This window comes from Ammospiza nelsoni, chromosome 13, assembly GCF_027579445.1.
Source record: "Ammospiza nelsoni isolate bAmmNel1 chromosome 13, bAmmNel1.pri, whole genome shotgun sequence".
Taxonomy (NCBI): domain Eukaryota; kingdom Metazoa; phylum Chordata; class Aves; order Passeriformes; family Passerellidae; genus Ammospiza; species Ammospiza nelsoni.
This window is the reverse complement of record NC_080645.1, coordinates 10,269,656-10,297,606: the sequence shown is the minus strand read 5'-3', so window position 1 is coordinate 10,297,606 and position 27,951 is coordinate 10,269,656. Positions and strand designations below refer to the sequence as shown.

Here is a 27,951-nt window from a genome sequence, read left to right as displayed (position 1 = left end):
CCACTATCAAATTTCTGCATACACAGAGCAACCAGCTGCAAAACTTGTCAGTTAGGGGCACAAAATGCAGGTTGATTTTTAGTGGGGTCGGTGGGTTTTTTCTGTCCTTCGCACCTGGGGGCTGCAGAGCTGCCGGGGCGGTGGGACTCGGGCAGGGAGCAGGAGAGGCCTGGGAGGGAGCCGGGAGGGAGCCGGGGCTGGGGGAGGCTGGGCCGCTGCTCACAGAGCGCCTGGCTCTCCTCTGCGACAATTCATTTCGCGTGGGAGCTTTGGTGTGAGGAATTATTGCTACATTCGTGCTGGTGATACCGTTTTTCATCACCTTTCATCAGAGTGCTCCAATGACCCTCCGATTTCCTTGGCATGTTGCATCTGCCAGCAGTGCCTGCTTCCCTCACGCACACACGGGGACCATTCGGGTCCAGCTTCCCCTGCAGAGCCCACAAGCGGTGCACTGAGGCTGGCCTGGGGCTGTGGGGCACAGTGCCCGCCAGCCCTGGGCAGCTCCGGGACACAGGCGTGGGGACAGAGCGGGACAGGGCGGTGGCACAGGAAGGGACACAGGGGGACAGAGCGGGCCCCGGCAGCGGCACCGCGCGTTGAGCGCCAGGCCGGGCGCAGCGGGGCGGGCACTGCCCCCGTGTGGCCGCAGAGCGGCAGCGGCCGCAGCGCCGGCCCCGCCCCGGCACAGGCCCACAGGGCAGAGCAGCATCACCGTCCTGCTCGTGCAAAGCTCAGCTAAACAACAAACCCACCCTTTACTGCAGCTCTTTCCGAAAAATAGCTTTTGCACATATTTTTACAATGTTTAAGGATTTTCAGTAAGATTAATATTTTTTAAATGCTTACATTGTCATAATTCCTTTTGCATGCTCAGGTAGGATTTTATTCACTATACTTACCAGTTTTTTATTTGTTTATTATTACTAAAATACTCAGGAAAAATAAATAGAAAGGTAAAGCTACTCCTACTGGATAGGAGTTAGTGTTTTTCTAGACAGAAAATGCATAGAAAGTGGCAGCTGTGGATTCAGCAGTGAAGCTACAGCATTATTCCAGGAGGAGCTGCTCACTAGGGTTAGTAAGGTGGTGTACAAAGAATTTAAAAATAAAACCCCCCCAAAAAACTCCACGTAGCTATAGCTGCTTTTCAGTGGTTTGCCCTTACAGCATTAGACGTTAATTGGTAAGACACAAGTAGTAATCTTAGACTTGATTTTATACAGTACAACAACTCCTAAGTTTCCTAGAAACGCTGAAGGACTAAAAGAACTATGTATTTCTTATATATTTATGTTTATATAAACATAAAACTGCCTGTAAGTACACAAAACACGCTGGTTAGTTCACCTTGACTTCATGCTTTTTCATTACACTCCCACATTTCCAAGCCCCAAAGAAATGAATAGAGCCATAAGAATAATATCTTTAATTAATATTAATACAGAAAGAGCACATAGTACATTCCTTTCCAGCAGCAGCTCATTCAGCCCTACCATTTGAAAAAAAAATAAATTAAGGCTAGTTGAGGGCAACCTGATCCAATGGTTTGTTTCCCTTATGCCTTCTTGGAGACAGCCTTGTAAGCTTAAGAGACTATTTGTGCACAAAACATGGGATGTTTATTTAGCAAAACATCAAGAACAGATAAAAACATGCTTTGTTACAGTGGTAAAAATACACAGAGCTTTCAAGCTGCTTTTTACACCAGCTCAGTTGGGAAACCACACCAGTGTGGTATGCAGCACGATGGTGCCTCAGTATTGGATGGAACTGGCAATTGTCAGGGATCATGGTGACCACGCTCAGCTACTCAGTGGAGTATAAAGTGCACGAGAAAAATAAGTGCATTGAAATGAACCACTTATGATCAAGAGCAATTCTTGTTACACACAGTACTTGCTTAAAATGGGAATCTCACAGGCTGTTCAGTACAACACAGTAGTACAATTTTCAAGAGCACAGAATCAGTATCACATAGTAGAAAGACCTTTACTGAACACAGATATTTCTGTATTTTTTTCCTCCATTTATCTCCCCCGCCCAATGACAAGCCTTCTGATGTAATTTACAGTAGGTTTGGTTGGGGCTTTCTTGAAGGATTTTGTTTGAGTAAATCTGTAAGGCATCACCTTTAGCTAATACGTCCTCTTTACCCTCTACGATCACAATAAGCAAGGATTTAGTGGCACAGTGATTTGTTCCATTTTGAACCCCAGTTCCAAAAATGTTTAGCCGAGCAGGCAAATTGCATGGGATGGAGGTTTTTTCCCCAGTTACAAAAGTTTGTCCTACGAAACTTTACATTTTTACAGGCTGTCAGGAACCATGTTGTCAATGTATTTTCCTACTCACAGGTTAAGGCCATTGTTAGCAGTACATAAGCCAAACCATGAAGAATGATCTAAGTGCTATTAATTTGGGGGAACATTCACTATATTACAAAAAAATAAAATAATTGATTGGGAGGTTTCCAAATGCATTAAACAACATAAATGTTGGGTGCTTAGTCACTGGACTCTTTGGGCATTACAGTTAACAGCAGTAGATGCTTAGAATGCAAGCTTCAAAATAGCTTATTCAAATCCCCTACAAATATATGCTGAAGGCTAAAAAACACTCAGAAAACCCCACCTTTTCTACCCTTGCATATAAGTTATTTTACAAGTTTCCTTTCACAGTGAAATCACTTTTCTGTTTGTATACTAATTTCTGAGAAAGGAAATAAAATTGGGGTTATTTCTGTAACATTTCATTTACATTGCCAGATCACCTCCAATGCAGTGCAGTACAGAACACAGCAATATATTTTAGATTAAAAGAAAACTCCTTGATTGCCAAAACTATTTTTTTTGCATGCTGTAGAAGATATCTCTGCCCTCTTAAGTGGGCAACAAACTAACCATGTAATCATACAGTGCTTGCAAAACTATTTACCATTTTGCAATAATCTATAGTACAAAAGGCAGGCTGCAGAGCACTGCCTGCCCTTCCAAACACAGTATTTGTCACCGAGAAGCGTGCACAGTAAAGAATATTCCCTATGTGTCCCACAGGAAGAGTCCACACTTTTCCTTTTCCATTGAAAGGCCAGGAGTTTGGAGGCAAGAAGCCAAGTTCATTTACACCCATGTGAATTAATTCACTTCTGCCAATCGAGTGTATCTCCTGAAAAGCTGGATACTTTCCAGCTGTATGAAAGAGTGGATATTTTGCTACAAGATTATTCACCTAGGAAACTTTAATATGGCTGCCAATTTCAATTCTCTCCTCTGGCCATAGCAGGTCCAAGGCTGTTCTCCAACTTCAAGCAGGAAATGAGGCTGGGGGTGGGGATGGTTGGAAAGATGACACCAGTGGAAGACACATGAAATTAATGCACTAGGAAAGTCAAAAATAAATCTAGGGCTAGGGAAGAGAAAGAATCCAGACATTCAGACTGGTCTCCTGGGTGCAGGTTTGTGCTTGGGCCTGTGTTTGCTCCTTGGTCCAAGGGGTCACTGCTTGGACCTCCTTCCAGGTTAGGACACAAGGGCCTGGTTATAGAATCCATCACCTAAAATCTCACCAAATTTTTTAGGAGAGAAAGAAGTCAAGAGCTCTGTACTAAAACAAAAGAGAGTTTGGCCAAGGAGCACAGACTGGTTAAATAAGGCAAGGGAACATGAAAGGCAGGAGACTCTTCCAGGCCAAAGCAAGGGTGACACTTCTAACAACCCTGTTGCTCTTGAGAGCGAAGGTGAGAGAACACTTCATGCAAAGGCTAATGGAACAGATGAACCCCCCAGCAGTCCCTGCTTCTCACAGATTAGTCCTTCAAGCAGTTTTCAAACTTACTACCCTCTATGGTAGAGTGTGTTCCAAAGAAAGATTCTAGGTTTTCCAAAAAAACAAAGTAACCACACTTTCTACAATAAGGGATCAGTCTCCATTGCCTTTAAAACAGTGGCTTTTTCAATGTGGCTTTTCCTCTGTTAAATTTGTTATCTCTTCCCTTCTTTAGACCTGATCCCAAAAAGGAAGTTTCCATATAAAACAGTTTAAGAGTTGAAAATGTACAGTTCATATAGATGCAATTTATACGACCAGATGTTACTGTATATATATAGTTGCATGTTTGCCAGTAGTGTAGACAGAAGTAGCTAAAAGGCAACTAAAACAACAGTATGTCATTGCAAACAGGAACCAACAGACTTCAAAGTATAATACTTTACATAAACACAGGTTTTGCAGCTTTTCAAGTTAGTTTTCATCAGGTACTTGGTATACAGTAAAACTCTGATCTACCTGTATGTATAGTTTCATCTTTCCAAGCAGAGATTTTTAATATTCTCTTTATAATATTACTAATCCTGAAATGAAGAGTCAGAAGTGTAACATTCCCAGGCAGTAGCTTAATGTACTGTAGAAAATTCAGTTCTATTTACCAAGGACTAGAATTCACTTCAGTAACATTCCCTGAGGCAATCCATGATTTTATTGTTTTGTCCTGGAATCATTTGTGTACAGTTGCTGTTCTGTTCCAGACTGCTTTGTTTCTTTAAAAATAGACACTTAGAAAAAGACATCTGTTGATTTTCATTGCTAATTTTATATTTTAGCAATTATGCTTCCCCTTAATGCCCTCTTCTTTTCCTCTCTTTCCCCTCCAAAAGTTGCAAGTTAACAACACAGCAAGTCTGTGTCCTTGATTTTTGCAAGACAGGGATTCAGATCTTTAAATGAATGTTAATTTTTAGAACTGAAAACAATGTAGTAGATAAGAGAACATAATACACAATGAGCAGTCTAAAATTTATCTTACTCAAACTGAAATTATTGTCCCTTTGAGAGAGAAGCTATGGTGCTAAAAAGATCAAGGGTGAAGAGAAAGGGTGGGTGTAGAGAAACAAATGAGAATCATCATCCCTGTCCACAGAAATGCACTGAGCTAGAATACTGTACCCTTACATTCCCAATGGACTAAGGAGATTTCTCCTGATATAATTCCACCTTTAACATTTTAAAAAAGCCTGTGTATCATCAATGCACTTAAAGCTTTTAAATTTTAGTAACTTAACTTTGTTTATAAAACAAACACACACAAGCACACTTCCTAGAGTGCAAAATGCTTAAATACTTCAGTGACAGAACTCCATATGTAGTTTTTGGAACAGTAAATCCTCTGGATGTCATAGTCAACTTCTTCCATTGCCAGCAACGGTTGCATTGAACTACCCAAAACTGCAGCAAACCCAAGAGTGGGTGACTCTGTACTGTCTCCTCAGTTCTGCAGAGATCCTGGTTCATTTGTATAAACTCATTGTTGGACTTTGATACATGCACATGTAAGCATCACAAAGCAGTCTTCGTGCACAGCCTTGGATTTTCCGGGAATCCAGTGAGTGCAATTCTTCTAGAGACATCTTCAGGTATTCACCAACTTCTGGACATGGGGTAACTTGTGGAATGTTAAAGCCATTCTGACCTCCTTTTAAACCATTAGAAAAGAAGGAGAAACAGATTAGGAGAACATCTACATATATTTGCTATTCAAAATGTACTTTCATTACAACAACATCACCAGTTCTTGAAAACACCTTCTAAAAACTTAAACATGCCAGACTGGACCGCTGCAGGGTAAACACCTATGAGAAGTGTATTGTTCAAGAAATCACTATTAGAATCAGAATATCCTGTAGTGTTTACCAACAAACCACACCCACACAAACACCCCACAAAACCAGGGGGAACTCTGGGTTTTCATTAACACTAAAAACTCTGTGTGACTTTAGGAAAGTGACCTGAACACATACCTCACATGCACTGAATTTGTTAATAACATGACAACTGGTAACAGCTGATGAATTTACAAACCATGTCTGTACCTGACATGCACGAATAAGGCATGGTTTGCTCCTGGCCATTTTCATAAAACTGAGCAAATTCAAACAACACAAGTATGGACATCCTGCTGTTCCCAGCAGAGATTTTCAGCTTATGAAGAAAAGCTGAAGAAAAATATTTGCAATATTAAATTCCCCAAAGAACAGCAGGAGATATTTCCAGCATCTCATATGATCTAAATTCCTGAAATAAAGTGGTTCTTTACAAACATCAGTCATATATATTTCAAGCACTCTGAACGAAGCTTGATTGTCTTCTGGCCATTCTAAGAAAGTGACTTTACTTCTGTAGCAGTACCATTTTCAACACGAGGCAAAACTCTTCTCTCCCTGCCAACTCACACTGTAACAGAGGGGTTCCAGAATACTTCATGCAAAAACTGTTACTATGTGTCTGACACTTCATCTATTATTGTTCTTCTTAGGCACCAGAACTACAGAGTCCATATTTAAATGGGATCTGTTTAAAAAGCAGCATCTAAGAAAACAGTTGTTTTACTGACATTTGTATTATTATAGGGTAACAATTTTCCACTGATAACTCTAAAGGGATTCAAAGGAATAGCACAGATGTTGTAATGTGTGACTACTTCCTTTATTCTAAAGACAGCTACCATAAGTCATTTAAGAAAAAGTAATTAAAATATTTGTATGCTATCTGATAATCATGTACATCAACTTAAATATAATTGAAAAGTACATTCCTGCAGTTGATTATTTAAAATCGTCTCTGCCTAATTTGCAAAGCATAGAAAAATGTATAGGGAGTCCCACTAGGAAACTTCTGCAGTTACTTCTGTACCATCTAATTACTAAGGTATCTAACTGAGGTGAAATTCAGAATACTCAAATCAGCAGCTGCCATGGAATCAATGCGCTAAGGTAAGGCTGAGCCAAGATCAATATCCCAGCATCGAGCACATCAAGTTAAACTACACTAATACCAGCAAAACTTTAGGGAAAGAGTCCCTGAAATCTAAACCACAGGTACAAAGCTGTAAGAGAAGTGAAGGGGTGAAGGAGAGGTTACCATCCCGGTCTGCCATGCTGTCGAAGAAGAGCCAGGCCGAGTCGTCACGGCCGTACTTGACGAAGGCCACGTAGTGGCTGGTCTCGATGCACAGCACCGCAAACAGCTCCATCTTCTGCGAGGGGATGCAGCCGTGCCGCCAGTCCCAGTCCGGCAGGTCCTTCGGAAGCGACAGCGGGTTGAATTTGTGACTCTGTCTCTTGGGGTGAAGATGAACCTACAGTTGAAGTGATATTTCAGAAAAGAAAAAACACCCCGGAAGATTATTTGTTTCAGCGGCAGACAAAGCTAAAAAGGACATTACTGCTGAACAGAAGATTAATGGTGTTAGAGAAGGAACTGCAATAACAGCAGCTGACTAAACGTTTCTATTTTTCCCCCACCAGTGTAGTTCAATATTGCCCAGAAAATTCAAATCTAAGGTTAGAAGGGAGGTCAGGTTTAATGCAACAGCTTTCTACTATGCTCAGATTTGAAAACAAGCCATGACTGACATCTTCATGCAATTGCCAAACAGCAAAACACAGCATTTTTGTCACAAATTTATCAACTCTAACAAGGGAGCATGAACATAAAATTAGATTTAAAACACATGGTTACTACTTCTCCACTGTGTCCAATCCTGGATTTGGCAGATGCCATGCTGATAAACACATTGCAGGAGACTGATCTGTCACCAAAGGAGACACTTCACTTGGTGGGTGGCAGCTACACTGGTGCTGGTGAAGAAGCCTCACTATCTCTTCTGCCTTTCTTTCAATTACCACAGCATTAACCATTTGGGTAAAACCCATGTGAACACCAAAGACAAGCACTGACCTGTGTATTGCATGTTTTGCAGAACTGCTTGATTTTGCCAGCAGAAATATCAGTGTCTTCATAACACTCCCTGCACTCGTACATAGCGAGCCCTCTGCAGATACGGCACTGCCTGGGAGCTGCAGAGGCAACAAAGCTGTTAGTCTCCAGGCTGGGGAGGCTTTCATTTTTAACAAAAGGAATATGAAAACGAAGGACAGCTATTACTTTACATGGAGAATGACACTACATATAGTTAAAATGAGATTGCTAATCAAAGAGAAATGTACCAGTCTATTTAACTTCTCTTTGGTGCAGTGTGGATTAAGAGAAAAACATTTACACTGGCAAGTGGCAAAACAAGATGATAAATATCTAGTGTATGAACAAGCAAAAACAGGCTTTTAAATCATGTTAGCTCTCTCTCATCATAGTGGTGTTAGCTCCTACAGCTGTCAATAACCAGGAAAAAAGAAACAAACAAGAAAAAAGCATAAGCTGATGGCCAAGACAGTGAGAGAAAAGGCCATGGCAACTTCAGAGATTATTATTCTAAGGAATTTTGGCAGTTTTATTAATTCTTAAATTTAAAACCAGCTCTCCTTCCTTAGTACAATGTGATGAAAAATTCAGTGGATGATCAATGGCAGAAAATTAGGTCACAAAAAGAAGTGACATAATTATGGCTAAAAAATGCACAGCCACAATATACCACAGGTGCACATTCTCATCTCAGGCTCCCTTCCAGCCTAATGAACTAATGAACAGCTTTGCTGCTAATAACTCAATTTTAAAAACAGTCCTGAAATAAGTTCAGTTATACAGGTACTCAAAACTTAAATAAACAAAAAAAGAAGTTGTATTCTATATATTATTCTGAATTAGAGCTTCTAATTTACATGAGGGGAAAAAAGCCTTCTACCCAGTAAAATTTCATTTCTCCTCAGTCCAAGCATCTCACACTATCTTGGTAAACATTCAACAGAAAAAAAACCCAACACGCCACCAGAAGTATCAGGAATACTTTAACTGTCTTAGTCGGTCTCAGCAACTGTCTTTCATTATACAATGCAATGTTATATACTTACTGTCTTCAAGTAAGTCTGTTATATTCAATTCCAAGGATGGAAAAATTTTATTGAACATTTTGAAGTCTTTTCCAAACCGGGGCATCTGGATAATCAGGCAAGAGGGTGCCTAGGTAAAATGCCAGAATACAATGTAATGAACTTGACATAAATAATTATCTAACTTTGTAGACATTCTTCTAATGCAATAAATATATTCATGTTTTTAAACTCACAGCCCACTGACAGAGGTATCTCACAGTATTAGTCCTTAAAACAACTGAACAGCAGCAGCAAAGAAGTTTTCTTCTAGTAATTCTTTACCTAAAGCACTTTGATCTGTTCAACCAAAGAATACATCTCATTAAGTGAACCTTAAAATACCTTTGCTATGTAGGCATCTGGATCACTGACACAATATTCCCATTTCCAACATGTCTGCATGTTTTTGCACCAAATCCTATTTTCTCCCATTGCTGAATGGACAGATATTTAGGTATGATCACTTCTAACAAGGCAACTGCTGTCACCAACCTCTGCAAACTTCAAGTTGCTGTTGATGAACGACCACTCCAGTAACTGCTGAATTGTTGGGACTCCAACTTTCTCATTTTTGTCCATAAAAATTTGATAGAAGTAACAGTCTTGTACTTTCTGACCAGCTGATCTAAAAACAGTTTCAAAGGAAAAAAAAAACCCAACAGATTCTGAAGCTCTACTGTAATGATGACTGTATCTTCTAGGAAAATAACATCTACATGAAAATAGTGACAAGACATCCTCTCTGCATTGAAATATATTGTGCTTTAAAAAACCCCAAACAAACAACAAAGCCTGACAAAGCCCAGCCCCCTACCCCCAGTAAAAAAGTGCCAGGCAGTCAAGTATTAAGTTTGAATTGATTATGGAAAAATTTAAAGAAACAAAACCAATGCAAATTTCAAAGCATGTTTTAAAAACATATGTCTATGCATGGCTGAACTACCAACTAAGCATCTGCATCAAAAACTCCAAGACAATAAAGCAGCTTTCATTGGAGAGACAATTAGGAGTTTCAGTAATAAAATATCAAATGAAACAACACTAATTATCTTCAGTATGATGGGTTTAATGAAACATTTCCTCTAAATCAGGGTGATATTTACACTGCTTCCTGCAGTGGAAGTCTCACACAGATGGCTAATGCTGCTAGACTTGCTCTATAGTTAGCAGAGAACTCTCCAAAAGGATAATCCAAATTCAAGGCTGTCCAGCTGTAATTGTTAAGACTCCTTCCACACCCAGGCCAGCTCTGAGGCAGATTACCACACAAACTGCCAATGCAAGCCATAGGAAGTAGTCTGGAGAAACTTCTTTATCCTCACCATAAGGGGGAAAAAAGGGAAAAAAACCCTTTCCATTAAACACACATATCCCTACCACAAACCAATTATCCTCTTCAAAAAAAAGAACCACAAAACCACAACACATTTTGTATAGCTAGGGAGAGGGACACAGGATTAAGCTACCAAATTAAGTATGTTTTGAGGTCAGATGTTCAAAATATAGAAGTATCAAATATCAGTGCTCTCAGATCGTGTTTCTGTTAAATAAACATAACTCTGATATATTTGGGAGGAGATCTTCAGATAAGCAATCCAACCTCCTCTGGAAGTACAAGAGAAAGGATATAAAAGATGATGCTCAGGTTGAAGAAATGGTTTTTGCTACTACAGAGAAAAAACATACAGGACTAGCTAGCCTCTAATAGTAAAAGAAAACCATTGGGTTGGAGCTGGTTCATCTCAGCATCAAAAATTCCTGGGAACTTTCATCAAATTTCCTATAAACTGTAACCTCCTCCAATCTAGCCAGCATTTAAGCCAAAGTTGCTTTTCAGAGTATTCAGGTGTCGAGAGGATTCTAAAAGCATGATGCTCAGTGTTACCACTACTAAGAAAGAAAGAAAGGAGATTTTTGCATTGCCCTTGAGGAGTTCATGTATGTGCACACTACACACAAACTCTGCTAAAGCTGAATGTGGAACATGAGTGATGTTCTGTGTATGGCACAGACACAACAAAGCCCTTGAAGGTCAAAGAAATAAGATTCACCTTATTTTCAACAGTGGCTCAACTCTCAGAATATGGTGAAATAAAATATTCAAAAATTCTTCTGGATCTGGAGGCAGGAGAGAAAAGAAGTTTTGTCAGCACGCAAAACTAGACACATTATTCAAGACTCCTTGAAACTGAGGTTTTTAAAATTTTCATAGAAAAAAAGTAACAGTTGATTTTTACAGCTTTATTATTACCCCAGACAGATTATGACAAACTAGGAATATTTTCATGACAAACCTCTATTTATTCTTTTAGTGTTAAAAGGCCCTAATAAAAGGCACAGGCTCAACAGGGTAACAAAGCTTTCCAGTAAAGTTAAAGATGCTCTGTATTTCAGAGGAATCATTTAGCACCACACATCTTTTCCAGGAGAAATAAAAGCTTTCAAAAGGAAACAGTGAATCTGCAGAGAGCCAGTGAGGAGCAGTGACAGTGACACAAAAGCTACACCATAGCCCCAAGTTCAACTAAACCAGAGACCAAGTTCTCTAACCAAGAATGCAGCACTTCCCAGAGGGCTGCTCTCCCCCACCACAGTTTGCTGGTCTGTTTCTCTCCCTGCCACTAACTGCAGTTAATACTGGTTCCAGCACTCAGTATTTACAAAGAAAGTAGGATTCTCTTGAATAAAAGCAAAACAGTTACATAATACAATGCTAATTAATCAATATATTAAGCAGAAGATCAAGAAGTTGGGAACCGATTTTTCTAACATGATTTGAACATTTTACTCCTTAAAATACTACATAACCATTGTAACAATGAAATGTTGAAGTGCAAAATTTATTCCTCATGGATCAAAGTGACAATTTGAAAGAGGACAAACATCCCAGCCTTATCAGTCTTCTCCACTAACTGCTACAAGGGAGTTTCAGGGGCACAGGAAGGCACTAAAAGAAATTCAGGCAGTGGAAGACTCCAGAAATGGTTCAGCTGGGGTTCCTTACATAGTTGAGGAAACAGAAAAGACCTTACTAGCAGCCAATGGTCACTCAGATCTCTGCTCAAGACACTACTGCCACAGAAAAATACCTGGGTGCTTTGTTCTGGTTTAATTATGTAGCAAGGTTCCTCAGTCCCTTCCTTCATATTAGATGGAAAAGAAAAGCAAACCTCCCCCATTACCTTTTTCCTCTGAAGTGAATCCTGATGCAGCCTCAACTTTTTCAAGTATTTTCCTCAGTTTCATTATTTTTGTAGCACATACATATCCGTATCTAAGACAAACGGGTTTAATAAGCTATTAGCCAGTTTTTGATCAAGTTAGAACAGTAAAAGAAAAGCCAAAACCAAACACTTAAAAACTGAAATACAGGTTCTCAAATCCTTATTGAACTGCATACAGTATTTCTTCAAAACTACATGCTGATTTCTTATATTTAATCAGAGTCCTGGTTTTCTTAATGTAGTATAAATTTACTGCAGTACTCAATGTTCTTTTACAACTTCAAGAGCATTTTAATCATCAACTTACCAGGATAACTATTTTCAGATTTGTCAGTTAATTACTTTTGATTTGTTTTCACTCTAATTTGCACAGCTTAATACATTATTTCAGAATGTCACATAACAGCACTGAGGGAGTTGTTAACAAAAAAAATATTCAATATTTGAGAAAGACACAGAGCTGTACTGCTGACCTAAGAAGTTGAGGCTTTGAGCATTCAGTCTTTTCCCCTAAAGTTTTTCAGCATGATCAAAGGACAGTAAGGCATTCAGCCACCTCAGGCACCTGGGATTTCTGCTACTCAGTGTGCAGCCTGCTATCCTGCCTGTTCCACAGACCCTGGAACACAGCAGGCCAAGCACACACTCCCTGACAAGAGCAAGGCTTCAGAGGCCAACATTTATGTTTATCAAAATAAAAACTTTGTCAGAAATTGTTCAGTGACAGACCACAGGATTTTGGAACTACAACTGCATTATTCACTTGTTTGAAAAAAAAAATAAGCTTAAGAACAACAACTTTTCATGGAGATTTTTGTTGCACCTCCTTTGCTCATTGTGCCTGAGAAATTACAAAGGTCATATTAAGTTATTTTAATAAAAGTATTTTGGCCATTTGCAGACCACATGAAAAAAGCAATGAAACTTTTAAAGCCCTGCTAAATCTATCATATTGTGAAACTCCATATAAGATAATACAAATAATTATCTTTTCAATTACAATAGCACTAAAAACATGTAAAGATGAATGCTGTAAACAAACATGTATTTATCAATACTTCTGTATTATTGTACAATACTTGTACAAATTTGACAATAGCTTTGTGCTGATCCATTTGCAAGTAAGAAACTAGTGAAAATATTTCTCACCAAAAAATGAATAACTCTTTCCAGTTATCACTGATTAAATTTGCTATGAAGATAAAGTAAAAATACTTAAAAAAATACATTGAGTAGCAGCAGATAGCCAAACTTATCAGATTTGCAGTAGGAATGCAAACACTGCAGGATTTCTCTAATTCATGTTAGACTAGAGACCAGTTCTTCACTTACATTCTCAGAGGATTCACAATCTCTGTCCTCAGCAGCTCCTGAGTCTCACTATAATACTCTACATCATTAATTTCTTTAGGTCTGAGTAGCACAGTGTCCAAAACAGAGCTAAAAGAAAACAGGCTACAAAGAAAAAGAGAAGGAAGGTTTGTTTTGACCATTCAGATGCCTGAGCAACATAAGACAAACCAAGCAAAGCCACAGAAGAATTAAATAACTAAACAGACTTAAAAAGAGACAGTTATGGACAGGGGACACAGCTGCACTAAACAGCAAAGTCCACTCCAACCCAATATTCCTTCTGCAGCAAAGTACAGAACCAGTCACCCAGGCAGGACTCTGCAAAGAGCTGTAAGAGGCAATTCCCTCCCTCCACCCTGTGCTCTCCTGATCCTTCAACCATCTCCAGGCCAGGGACCCCCTCTGTGCACACAAGCAGATCCACAAGGGCCAGTGCAGAGCGGGCACGAGCAGCACTGCACTGCTGGCACTGGGAGAGCACAGGGACTGCAGCACAGCACACTGGGAGTGCACAGGAACTCAGACAGTCACTCAAGCAAACATCACATGTTCTGCATTTCTAGCAAGGGATGCCACTATACAAATGATGGACTTACCAGAATAAGGTGGAGTCTAGGTAACAGGAGTTGTAATGACCCTGGATACCTTTCTTCTTTCCAATCATTGTCTCTAAACCTTCTTTTTCCATTTTTGGAGGAGTGTTTTCTTCTACCACTTCACTTAAGTAACCTCCAAAGGCTGAAATTTTGTTTTTCAAAAGTCACTTTAAACCTCAAATTTTATCCCCCTTGAGATTTTCCTAGTAATATTTTATAGCTAAGCTGCTGCCTTAGTGTAAGCATTCCTTCTCTGGACTAGAACAGCATTTTATCATAGCTGAGACTCACTGTCTTCCAGAGAGTGAACAAGGCCTTACACCCCACACCAGAGTGCTTCAGAAAGCCTGCAGCACTGAATTAATTTTATCTAGTAGGAATGAAGTTCTCTTTTCATTATAAATGCCTTTTTCACACTACCTTACAAGTATCAGACAATTTTCTCTGCTGTTGACCCAGACAATACAATGTGACCCAAGAAATTTAAAATACTTAAAGTTAGGGGAAAAAAAAGTTTTTCACCACTAACTTCCATCATAAAAATACATGCTTTTCTTTGTTAACATTTAGAGACTAAACTAATTTCATGTTACAGATTATAGAAAATTAACTGCCTTTATTTCTTTTAGTGTAATCATATAGTGCTAGAGTTACAAACACCATTTTCAGCAAGATTGTTCATATATTTAAAGAAATGTCATAAAATTATGGGAATTTTTTATGCCATACCCTTTTTACATTAGAAGTTGTAAAACATTGTCTTGTTTTAAAGCATAAAGGAATAATTCAAGAATCACTGCATTCTGTACAGGCTGATCTGCTATTTATTAATCTCAATTAAGTAATACCTGTACAGATTTCCAAGTGCTCAATAAAAGAACTTATTGCAGGAATGAATGAAAGCAAAGCCTGGCCAGTTCCCAGGTGATAAACAAGAAATAAGCAGATGCTCAGTACCTAGAGAGTTGCAGCGCTCAATCTGGTTGGAAACAGGCTGGAGTGAGGCAAACCTGGAGTCTGGCCTGCAGCTTTTGAGTTTTACAAAAAGAGCTTTCTTTGGAGCACACGTGAAGTAGCGAGTTCCTTTAAATGTCCCGTCCGTGCAGCCTGCACATTCATCTTCCTGAAAATCCAAGTGAGAAGGATTCAGTGTTTTTTTTATTTCTACAATTCTGCAGTAAGACATTTGACAAAGTATCTACCCACAAGACACCCTTCTGCTACTCTGAAGCGTGATACACACTGTTTCTGCAATTTAGTATCCAAAGCCTCAACTGAGGTGTTGTTTGACTGGATTTATTGAGAAAATTAAGACTTGCATGCTTCTTTCTTCGTGCCTAAACTTTCACTACATCCAAAACAAAACAAAAATTCCACCGGAAGCAGCATGGAGGAGGTAGGAGGAGAGACTGTGAATTCAACCTGGTCCAGATTCCTTCTGTAGTTAGAAAGAGCACTTTTTACCAATTAATTGAAATCACTGAGCACGGGATGGTGTGAACAATTTCAGCGTGATTTGGCTGCACAAGAAAAATGCCTGCTTCAAAAAGGTACAAAATGTACATCAAAGAGAGAACACAAACTACGAGTAAACAACAACAAGCTGTTACCTTTGGGAACAGGATTTAAGGTACATTGCCTGCTTACTAACAACAACTAGGCTTTAATGCAGAAATGCAGGAGTGGCACCCAGGTTAATGCACAACACCCTAAGGAGCAGGCTCAGAATGCCTGTGGCAAGCTATGGCTTCAACTTCACCCTAAACACCCACAAGGATCAGGACTTCTTTGTAACAGCTGGAATTCCAGTCACATTCTCACATCCCTTGCTTATGTTTTACATGATTTTACACTGCTTTATGTAATATGTTATTGAACATTATCCCAAAATAAAGACCTCCCCATCTCCCTAACTGTGTACACATTAATTTAACCAATACCCCATCACAAGCATGGCAGCAGCTGCCAGGGAGAGAATGTCAGTACACAACAGCAATTCATGTTTGAGGCAACTGTGGGGTTTTTTAACAAAGAGCCCACAGAAACACATAAAGCACATGGCTGTCAAATCCACAATATCACTACTGTCAATTATCAAAACCAGCCTTACAGCTCTGACAATCATCACTCTGACTGCCTGCTTGCTGATATGCAAACAACAAGCAAAAAATTACATTCAACAAAGACTACTACAGATAGAGAATTTTATATAAATTTCCACTTAAAGGACCTTTAAATTTCATTTTTAAATTACAATATCTATAATGTAAGCAAGGACACTCCTCTAAAGCAAGGAATTGATCAACCCTACAAAATCCTTTGCCCACTGTGATACAAACACATTTCAGATCCTACTAACAGGGTAAGGTGTGGGGCAGACATAAAAGTCAGAGCTTGTCAAAGAACTTAGCACTAAACAAATCACTTGGCAACCTGTCTGGGCAAATCCCCCTGACTGGCTGCTTTTGCAGCATGTAAAGGCACCAGCTCTGAGAAACAAAACTAGTAATTAGCATTAACGTGAACTAGAATTTCTATTTACCAATTCCAGTCCTGCTAACACTTCATTTACTCCAGGGGGCTGGCCAATCCAGCGGATTACTCCATAGAAAGGAGGATTTTCTTTAACTTCAGCCAAGGAACCAGCTTCAAGACCATGTGAGTTTCCAACTGGGCTTGCTGCTGATGGACTCTCCTGGGTAGCTGTAGTATTCACATCACCCATGACAGACTGAACAGATAAAGAGAGAGGACTATGTCCCATAGTACCATTAGTACTTGTTGTTTTTGTCAAGCTAAAGGGGAGGGAGTGAAATCTGTTTTCTGTAGACACAGAGTTTGTTAAAGGTGGCTGCAGTGGTGGTGAAGAATGCCCAAATCCAGAAGATGAATCAGTAAGTGATTTTGAAGGGTCTTCAGCAGCTGTTAAAATCAAAACCAAGATGTTAGTAAGTGTTGGGAATTTTTTCTCCTTCTATTAAAAAAGGAAAGACTTGGCTCTCAAACCAGCAACATCTGATGTAACAGGTGGGAAGCACTAACAGCTGGGGACATTTCATTTAGGAAGACTTTTGTCACTTGGCAACACTGGAGACACAGAACTGACTGAGCAGACACTGCTGCAGTCTCACCACTTTTACCACAAACAATAGAAATGAACAGCACAGAGAAAGGAGATGTTAGAAACTACAGAAAGGTTTGGATTGGTATCTTTTTTTTCACCATCACATGAGACTTTTTCTTTGAACATGAGTTAACAGCCCCAAGGATTATGACTGTAGGGGGCAAAACTAGAAAGAGCTCACTGGTCATTGTGACTGAGGAAATTATTTGGTTCACAGCTTGTATATATATAAATAATTGCTTGCAGATATGATTTGCAAATGGAAAAGTGCTTATTCCACTGACTTTATCACAACATACTTTGGTTCTAAAACAGGGAATCTATCAGTTTCTACAAAGAATAAAGGACTTAAACATGTCATGAGCAATGCAGTGCCTGACAAAAGACATCACAACTACATGGAACAGCACAAGCACTCTGTGTCTTCTCCCATCTCTCTACATAGACACAGAATACCCTGAATTGGAAGGGTCTCTAATACACAATTGGTATTTACAGAACAAAAGCCTGTTCACCTTCACCCATTCTCCCCATGCTGTTTCATTAAATGAAGTTAATGTCTTAAAAACATTAAAAAGACATCTGTTACAGAACCAAGAACAATTTTAACCCATTTTCTTTTGTGCTTCAAAGAATTCAGATGCTACTGCTTCAAACAGGTTTCTGGTGCAACTTAACAGTTACATTAGTATTTACTCCTTCAGTCATTAAGCCAGTTAGCCACACTTTTCTAAAGTTTACCAGGAAAAAGAAAAATAGGTCTGCAAGCAAATCAGGATCTATAGATCCTTCAAGTATGTGCACTCATGCTTTTAAAAACAAAAAGAGAGATTTTAAAGAAATAAATTTTTAAAAATACAGAAAAAACCCACATATACTTCGATAATTTCCCTGCTCTCACTTCCAGACTGACTAGCTGGCATGGCACAATATTACAGTTCCCTTGGACCTGTAACACAGCTACAAAGACAGGCAAAATACAATTACTGTGTACACTCAGCTACAAGGAATACTTCTTGTCTTCCATCCCAGCCTCAGCTTTTATTTTGCCTGTGAGACACGTGCATTCCCAGAGAGCTGCATGTGAATTGCCAAGAACAATCTCCTACATGCAGAATAAAACCACAGGCCACACCAAGACAGAGAACATTTTCACAGGGGTTTCAAGATGCTTTTTGTGATGTAGTATGTATGCCACTATGACAACACATTTGTTTTCCATTTAATCTCATCCTTGTTTTATTTGAAGAAGATAATACACTCTAGTTTTGTTTTCTGGGTTTTTAAAATTAATGTATAAAAAACTATCCTCTCTTTACCTTCATCCATATACCATGGGGACTTTGTTTTTGTTTGAGGCTGAGAGTCAACTGATGAGCCATTTAATGTGTAGAAGACTTCAGATCTGCTTCTATTTCCAGGTTCAGAGGTAGATCCTGGAAAACAACATATTTTATTGAAGAGATTAATCTGTATTTACAAAAGGTCACCTATACTCTTATTTAATTGCACAAATTTGTTAGTACACTTTCAAGAAGGCACAACTACCACAAAGGAGCAAACACAGGCTAACACAGTTCTACCCTTACAACAAGGCAGAAGTCTACACCAAACCAACACACACTCTGAGCTGAAATCTCACCCACCAAGGGGAAAAGAAGCCAGAAAACTCCTCTCAATAGCAATTTTTTCATGATTATAAATTATGAATATAAGAAGGTATTTGCAATACAGCTGGCTTAAAGCACCAAAATTTCACAGTAGGCAAATAAATTACTCAAGATCATCTGTGCCAGCATCCAATGCCAGGTAAAATGACAACTTACAGAATATACTGTCATTAGTATTTTACTACCCAATGTAGACACTAGTAAAATCAAGAGACATTGAATTTTGATTTTTGCCTTAAAATAAAAAAAAAAAAATTTAAATTGCTTCTCTTTCAGTTTGTTTGTTTGTTTTCCCCAGGAGGGTTTTCAGACTTGAACAACAAACAGAGTCAAGAAAGTTTATATTTAGTGAATTCAATTCTGGTTTTGAATCACAGCAAAATTAATACAGTCATTATTAAGGAGATCTGCTCCTGAGCTAAAAATTTTGAAGTTACTAGTTCTGCAAGAAGACAACAGCAACCTGTATTTATTAAAAACCAAAACAAAACAATAAATACACACCACACTTCCAGAGCAAGCGAATGCAGCCCTGACCTGGTAATACTAGACAAGACAACTGGGTAATATGGTCAAGAATTTTTGCTAAACCTCAAATTCTTTTTCATGAAAATGAAAGCATTTGAGCAATCTTAACTTAAACTGTCTATCACCTCCATAATGATTAAATTCATAATAATATTCCAGAGATCTCAAAGGTCTCTGCCAACCTTGGTGATTCTGTGATGATTCTTGACACATAACTGAAATAATACACCAACTGATAGAAAAGACAATACTTTCTTGTAAGCAACAAAATTTTGTAATCTTACAAAAGTAAAAAAAACATTTCCCATACATACCTATAGCCTTTGGCTTACTATGATTGAACAAGCCTTTGTCTCCACTTCTTGAGGTATAGGCAAGCTTGGGAGGTCTCCTGTCCTGTGACACAGTCTCTAAGACATGGCACATGAAGAGAGTATTAGCTTCCCTTTGCTATGCTTTCACTGTGTTACACAAAGCTCACCTCAAAACTGAACAAAGCTCTGCTATCACAAGCTTTAACACTGAGCAGAACAAAGCCTTGTTTGGCACAAGAACAACATTTTGTGTGTATACAATCTGCTTTTATCACATCAGCAACTGCTTGCTGCAAAGTCTACCATTACTTCTTGAACACATCAAATAGGTTGCCTTCACATCCTTTAATGTAGGTATGTATTTCCATTATGGGAAACAGATACAAGAATTTTTAAGGTTTTTTCTATGAACACATCTATAATAAATACTCTTTTCAAAAAATGGAGAAGTCCCTGTGAATTCTCCAGAGAAAAGCAGAAAATTTGTGCAAAAACATGCGTATCAACTAAACCAGCAAGTAGGAGGCAGACATAAGAAAAGTCAGTCAAACTGAAGTGTGAGAGCAACAATTACAGACTACAGACTCATTAGAACCTGCCTAGAGACAGTGCCCAAACAAAAGTCTCATACAAACTTTTCTTTCTTCAGAAAAGGAATCAGGAACTGTAGCTGTTACAAGTTAACACTAGTCAGTGAATCACTGCAGTGAATTTTTTCCACAATCTTGACAGGCATTTCCAAGCATTTATTCCCAGAATGCATACATAATCCTGTCAACACCTTCCAAGCACAGAAAGAACAACTTTCTGATTAAGATATTTTAAACCCTGGAGTAAATTGAACAACAGTCCATAGAAAAGATTCCCACTACAGACACTCACATATTCAAGATTATACACTGCAGAGTATTGTAAATACTATACAATTTGACAGGAATTTTGTTCAGTATTAAAGCTTTTCTACTAGTGAGCCTGTAACCCAAAGGAGGGCAATACTGAAGAGAAAAGTAACAGAAGGTAATTAAAGTGAACTTAGGAAATGAATTCTGCAGTATTGTTTTAATCATATAACTGTGCCTAGGTGGAGGATGTTATCCTAGATGTTATCAAAGTCTGCCTTCTGGTTAAGAAAGCAGGGCATACCTGGAATAACATCATTGATATGCAAAAGAAGTGTACTTTCAACACTTGCAAAACTGCACAGCTGTATTCCATTATATCTTCCATCCCAGTTTCCAATCGGATTATCCTAAAAATAGAAAAACACATTACATATATCCCAAAAGAAGATTTACATCATACTGAGAACACACAGAATTAAAACATTTAACAATATCTACTTTTTTCTGCAACTAATTTTGTATTTAGAACAGCCAAACATTACAGTCTTTAAAGGCAAAAGCTTATAACATTATCTCTTGAGAAACAGCTCCTACTTTAACAAGCATTTTTCTTCTAAAAAACATTATTGATAAACAAGCTAGAGCAATTCCAGTGCATTTTTAGGAAACAGGTAATGCAACCAAGAAAATGGAAGCATCTAAGCTACAAAACCAGATCAATCTTGAAATACCAAAAATTTTAAAGCTGTTCATTTTAAGAAATTCATGTTGCTAGAAATAATTTTTAATTACAAGCTTCACATTTTCTTGAAAGATCACTTTTGTCCTTGCAACTCACACTTTTAAGGTAGAACTAAATCAAACAAAAGAGCTACATGAAAAAAAGCTTTAAAAAATGGCTAAAAAAAGAAAAAGACATTCAGCCTACTTTTTTAACAGGCAGAACAAAGCCAGTCTCACAAGACAAACACTCGACTCCATGACTGACACCTAGCATGGCAAGTAGCTCAGTGGAGGCTCCTCAGAGTAAGCAGAGTATTTTGCCTGAACTGCTCAGCATCAAATACAACATCATTTACCTGATGCCAAGAAAATTACCACCAAATGCATCTTTGAACACAGTGTTTCTTTCCCATTTTAGGTCAGCCTCCGCTGAAGTAGCTTGTGGGTAATGTTTCTTCTTCTACGTGCATGTCATTCACTAGCTAACACACATGCAGAAGTTATTAAAGTCAGATTATTTTCTTACCATGTCCACTCCAACAACGTATCCTAAACTTTCGTTTCCTGGTAAGACATCACAGAATATAACTGTGCCATACTCTATACTCTCTCCTATCTTCAGAGAAACCCTGGAGTTGATCTCCAGAGGAGGAAGTTCTACCTGCATTGTGTCAACTGGAGCTGCATAGTCACTTTCCAGTTCATTGTCATCATCTTCCACCAGCTCCAGTTTGTCCAAAGCAACAAAAACCCCACAATCCTCATCACATCTGAAAAGCTGCTTGCCTTGGTACTGCCCATCAGTAAAGCCCTGACCACGACCTTCTTCCTAAGGGTCAGAGAAAGAAGAAAATGAAGAAAAAAAAAGAGATAAAAAACCAATCATGAATTTTGTGAGAAACAGACTACTAATAAAGCAGTAACACAATCCTGTGTTCTGGATAAACTGCACTAAGAATTTGCCTGATGCACTATCATTATTGAGAGAATTGAATCTGTGGCAAATATACAAACTGTCTATCTTCAGGGAATAAAGAGCAAGATGTCACTAGACTAGAGAGTGGCTGCAGGCAGAAGCCTTTAAACTCAGAGAAGCTTGTTTTCTTCAGGTGCAAATTTTGCTTCAATCATCAAATTCTTGCCATATCAAGACAAGACTACTTCATACTAGACATAATGCTAAGCATTCAAAAATTCCACTTAAATGCCATATAAAGCGAGATGATTTTCAGAAACACTTGGGCCTGATATTCCCTGAGGTTCTTTCTCAGGGGGAATTACAAAGAGTTCAGGAAAAGTTTAAAGAGTACTTTGAAAATTATACTTTTACAACAAGAGAAGAACTCTCCTCAACCTAATTCTTCAATAGCTTATGGTTGGCATTAATTTTGCAGAAATATCTCACAAGGAGCACAGAACAGATACATTCCCTATTTTAACTAGTTGCCATTGGACTTTCAGGGATCACCAAAAACAGCAGCCCTGAAGTCCAACCCTGCAATTACTGACTGTATCCTGACACAGGCAAACAAAGCACTCAACAGAAATCTGAGAGCCAAATATCCACCATGAGAGGGCTGTACATATTTTTGCCCAGAGAAGTTGTGGATGCTCCATCCATGGCAGTGCTCCAGGCCAGGATGGATGGAGCTCTGGGGAACCTGGTCTGGTGGAAGGTGTCCCTGACCTAACAAGGGGTTTGGGACTGGATGATATTTAAGGTCTCTTCCAAGCCAAACCATTCCACAGCTCTATGAATTAAATTTTTCTGGGCTAGAGGACTCAGAGTATGTTCAAGTCTTTCTGCCAGCCCCTGCACCACATCAAGCTTGACTTAACATGGAGATTACAAGCCTGATGTGATATGGCACATTCACATAAAAGTACTTCTGAGAAGACTAAAAGTAATGGATTTTAGGGGTAGAAAAAAAATTATTAGGACTTTCTCTTTTTACTGAAGACACATGTTAGCTCACCTCATAAAGTATATCAGATACCACCCCTTAGCAAGTCACTTACCAGCAACTCTACTCCAAAGTATATCCCTGTGAGGGACCTTTCTTGCATTAAGGGTCCCCTGAAGCGAACAACTCCAGGATATTTCTCATCCCCTGATCTCAGCTGCACTCTGACAGGAGAGCCAATATCTATCTGCACTCCTTTAGCTAACCTGCTTTTGCTCTTAAACAAACTGTATCTTTCCTCACAGTTAGTAATAGCCAGAAGCAACTCAGCTAGTTTTTCATTAATTTCTATAACATCCTTCTCATCCACAAACAAGATTGCATGAGGTTGTTCCAGAATCTTTAATCCAATCTGCAGTTTCTTGCCTTTACATGGAATATTTCTGGAGTGTGCCACAGAAGAACGGTCTTGAAAAAACTGCCCAATGCTACCTTTGGGCACTTTCAAGAGCTTTTGAGTCTGCTTGTCTATGACACTGCATTCTTGGAGAAGCAAGTAAAAGATCCTCTCTTCCCAAAAGGATGAACTTGCTTTTTCTTGACTCCATAAGCCTGAATTCATTGTGATTAGAACTTTAAAAGCTGGACAAAAGTCTTCAAGAAAAATAAGCTCTTGGTTTATGTGCAGTGATCTTTTCAAATTCTACTGGAGGGTCCAATCTTTTTGAAACAATGCAATATTCATTTTGCAAAGAAACACAATCAGAGCAGGAAGCCTAGAATAAAAAAGAAAAGAAAAAAGAGACAAAATTGAATTGGGTAAGCACAGCTAGCCTTAAGTAAAACATAAAACAATTTAAATCTGTGACCAACTTATTTCTCATACAGATCAGAGTTCAGCAAAATGCAAGGCAGTGACCACAGTCCCAGAACAGCCACTGTGCTGCTGATCATGGACAGAGCCATTTATCCATTTCTGCTCCTTACTGCAGTGTATTTCCTTCTTTAGTTCCCTGTGAAAAAAGGGTTGTGGAAAACACATAATGAAATGCAGAAAAAAGAAAATACATGTAAGTGAAAGCAAAAAGAAAACTTAAGTGCAAATGAACATAAATAAACAACCTGTTCTATTTACAAACAGCATTTTAATGAAACTTTCCACTATAAAGCTCTTTTCCCATGCTTAGTGACTACTTATTTCTGACAAAGTGTACTGCATCTGTCATCCTGCATAACATTTTGATTTAGTGAAGCAGAAAATTGTGTTGACAAAATAGAGCAGCACAAAATGGGAACTTTAGTAACTTATAACAGCCATTTCTTTAGTAGAAATAGACAGTCCCAGTAATATACAATATACCAAATTGTGTCAGCATTGCAACAGGAAATTCACAGAAAAAAAAGTGGAGGCTCTTATTTTTATCATTCTAGAAAGATAATTCACTTCAACAAAGTAAGAAATACTTTCAGTTATTAAAATACCATGGAACAATCATCTTAGTTAAACATCATCTTTAAAACTACAGTTCACAACTAATAAAAAGAACAACTTGAAAATACTTCTTTGTGCATGTGTGTCAATAGTTTTGATCACAGTGGATACAGGAAGAAAGATGTGCAGTACCTTAGCAGGATTTGTTCTTCTAAAGATGACAGCAAAGGGCAGTGTACAAGTTCAGAATGTATTGTCATGTAAATGCTCCTGTTCCCAGTCTGTGATGCCACAGTTTTATTCAGTTAAAGGACAATCTCAATGACTGTTTATATCTAAAGACAAATAATCTTTGTACTTGTGCCTAGGTACCCTATTTCTCCACAGCTTTTCTCTGATGGCATTCAAATAGCACAAAATCTATTGCAATTTCTCCTACCCTGTCTAAAACCAGTCTCAGAAGCCATTGGAAAGCAATGAAATCCAGCAGGCCTATGATTATTTCCCTCCTCTTTTTAAACAGAGTTTAACAAAACCCCAAGAAAAGCAGCAGCTAGAGACAACCTGGAACTTGGGCAAAGCCTCCTCTTCCAGTGCCTAGGACCTCACACAGTGCTGTGCTGCCCTGTGAGGCTCCTGTACCCAGCACAGAGGTGACACGTGGGTGGCAGTGTCACCTCCCCACTGCAGCAGCTCCCAGGGGTTCCCATGTGCCAGGTAACAGCACCTGAGGGGCAGGAGCCAGGCACTTCCACACCTCACTGAGGGACAGGCTGGCACACCATCCATGTGTTCCCAAGCTAAAAGTATTTTTCCTCACTTTCCTTTGACACACATAAATGGGCTTTCATGTTTGTTAATGACTAACAAAAGATAGTGTGAGCATGGGATTGAAACAGTTTATGTGGAAACTGATGAACACAGCAAGATTCCCCTCTCCTGCCCCACATGAAAACATGATTAACTAACCATTAGTTTTTGTAAGTCTACTCAGATAATAAGTTTCATACAAGTTCTGAGTAGTTTTCTCCCTTTACTTTTTCACACAAGAGGGTAAAAACCCTATCTTGTTTTTCATAGCTCCATTTTATGTTCTCAAGAATAGAGCTGATACACTTCACTTTCCTTTTTTTTTTTTTTTTTTTGAGCCACTCCACAAAGTTTCACAATCCCCAGGAGATTGCAAACAAGTATCTCCAACATTACAGGGATCCCGATTTTCCCTACTTCATTTACACAAATAATTAATTTTAGTAAGTATGCATGGAATAATCTATTAAAAAAGAAAGTCTATTCAACAGCTTAAAAAAGATAAATTTATCTTTTTTAAATAAGCTTTATCATATCTATTTTATAATAAGTATATCTTGGTTGCAAGTCCATGGCAGCAACAAGACAATCTTCACATGTTTAGTAGTAAAGAATTCAGCCTGAAAACTTGTCAACAGCTGCATTTAGATTATGTAATAACTTTATGTGGTGCGTGGTCAGTCTTTAAAGCCCTGTTACCCACAGAAATGTTACTAAACCCACTGGCTATAGTACCAAAAGGCTTTTCTTTATTAAAGAGTTCATTATCACTATTAAAAAATGCCTTCCTTTAAAAACTTATCTACAACCGCTGTCCCACACAGCTTTAAAAGCCAAATACTCTTCTTTTAGAACAATACAAGTGATAAATTAGTTCTTTTAAGAGTACAGAAAAGCTTCTTAAAAGGACATTAGGTTTTGCCAATGTATCAAAAATACATTTACATACACCACTCATTTTAGGATTACTCTTACAGCCATTTTCCATGGAATTCTGTGAGTAAAGAAAAATCTCTGCTGAACAAACAGCATAGTCATAGCAGACTATGACCAGAACAAACTATTAGACCACTGTATGATCAGCTTGGGAACCAAGCACCTTAATCCTTAGCACAAAGCCATCACTGCACTGCACAACACACCAGCAGCTACAAGACCTGTGCAAACCCAAGAGAACTTGGTCACCAACAGGGACAATTTAAGTGTCAGAGCCTGTTCAGCTGCAAACTTCTATTCCACCCACTACCTGAATTTTTTCATGCTCAAAACTTCGGGGAGAAACAGGAAAAACACAATTATGACTGCAACCCTACATACTTTGGCAGGAAAAAACATTTTAAAAATTGTCAGGAGTAGGCCATAAGCTACCTAACTTCAAAGCTTCCCTAATTTCCATTATTCCTCTACTTGTGAGTCACTGTTGTCACTACAGAGACATCTCATCAGAGTAAGTTTGCTCTGAAATTCAAGACCTCTGTTCCTACCCTGCAGGAGCCCTAGATGAACTATATTAAGATGATGAAACCAGCTATCAAGTTTCAGAATGAGCACACGTCTGTGGCTCTGATTCAGAGCATAAAATGAAAAGGCTAAAATAAACTGTACAGTTTCTTTTAAAAACTGACACTTAAATACCAAAAATAATCAAACCTGCTAAGATGCAAAGTTCTGTTCTTCAACAGCCCAAAACCAATTTCCATGGGAAGGTTAAAACTAGGAGCAAGGAAATTTACATGCAGCTCTGTGCACAGAATTACACGTCGGCAATACAAGCCATGAGTGGAAGAAATAGAAACTCCAAACAGCGGTGGAACCAATGTAATACAAAGATGTTCATACTGGTAGCATGATTCCTAAAACAAAACACGTTGTGTTCGGCGTTATAAATCTGATACAAATAATCCCCGTGAGAGGAAGAACAGGACTCATTCCCACAGGCCAGAATGCTGTGGCGTTCAAGATTCACCAGTGCGGCCGCTGTGCAGACACCCCGGGCCAGCCCTCCCCAAAAACAGAAACACGTGTGCTCAGCTTCCGAAATTACACCGAATATCGCATTTCACCGCTTCTCTCAGGACTGCTTCATGGCAGGGCACGGCCTGAGACCCGCCAGGCTCCGTGCAAGGCTCAGCTCTGCAGGACAATGATCCTCCCCCGCCCAACCGGAGCATCTTCTCCGCGCCCCGGGCGGCTCCGCGCAGGACGGGCCAGGAAAGTCCCGAAACTCCTCTGGAGCGGCCAACGCGCCGCCCGGGGATCGAGGCTGTGCTGGCGGAAAGGCCCAGCAGGGCCCGCCAAGAGCGGAGACACCGCCACCCCGGCCTAGCCCGGCCCCGCCGCTGGGCCCGGCTCCCTCAGCACCGCAGGGGCGGCAGCGGCGGCCCACGGGGACCGCCCGCGGAACAGCCCGGAGCGCGGCCTGAGCAGGCTGCCTGACAGCGCCCAGCGACGTCCCGCGGTCCCGCTCGCTCCTCACCTCCTCCTGCCCGGCCCGGGCCGCGCCTCCCGCCCGCCCGCGGGTCCGCCCCGGGGCCTCAGGCGCCGGGAGCCGCGCCGGCCCGGCCCTCTCCGCGCTGCCCCATCGCCGCCGCGGCCGCGCAGTGAGCGCC

The 27,951-nt window shown here is 39.5% G+C and overlaps 1 protein-coding gene across 2 annotated transcripts; it reads right to left on the bottom strand.

Annotated features, from left to right (window-relative positions):
• Positions 1 to 1,414: 1,414 nt before the first annotated feature.
• On the bottom strand, positions 1,415 to 27,951 carry CYLD (CYLD lysine 63 deubiquitinase). Of its 2 annotated transcripts, none has more exons than XM_059481210.1 (17): positions 27,819 to 27,951; positions 23,216 to 23,876; positions 21,723 to 22,025; positions 20,775 to 20,880; positions 19,632 to 19,727; positions 18,439 to 18,555; positions 16,538 to 16,917; positions 14,953 to 15,118; positions 13,996 to 14,137; positions 13,379 to 13,501; positions 12,005 to 12,096; positions 10,874 to 10,940; positions 9,315 to 9,447; positions 8,802 to 8,910; positions 7,735 to 7,853; positions 6,916 to 7,132; positions 1,415 to 5,470 (listed from the first exon to the last, which is right to left on the bottom strand). In XM_059481210.1, exons 2-17 carry the CDS (start codon positions 23,720 to 23,722, stop codon positions 5,286 to 5,288), a joined length of 2,862 nt encoding a protein of 953 aa, XP_059337193.1. In that variant the 5' UTR covers positions 23,723 to 23,876; positions 27,819 to 27,951; the 3' UTR covers positions 1,415 to 5,285. The 2 variants fall into 2 exon arrangements, with proteins under 2 accessions (XP_059337193.1, XP_059337194.1); XM_059481211.1 differs by having other exon boundaries at positions 21,858 to 22,025.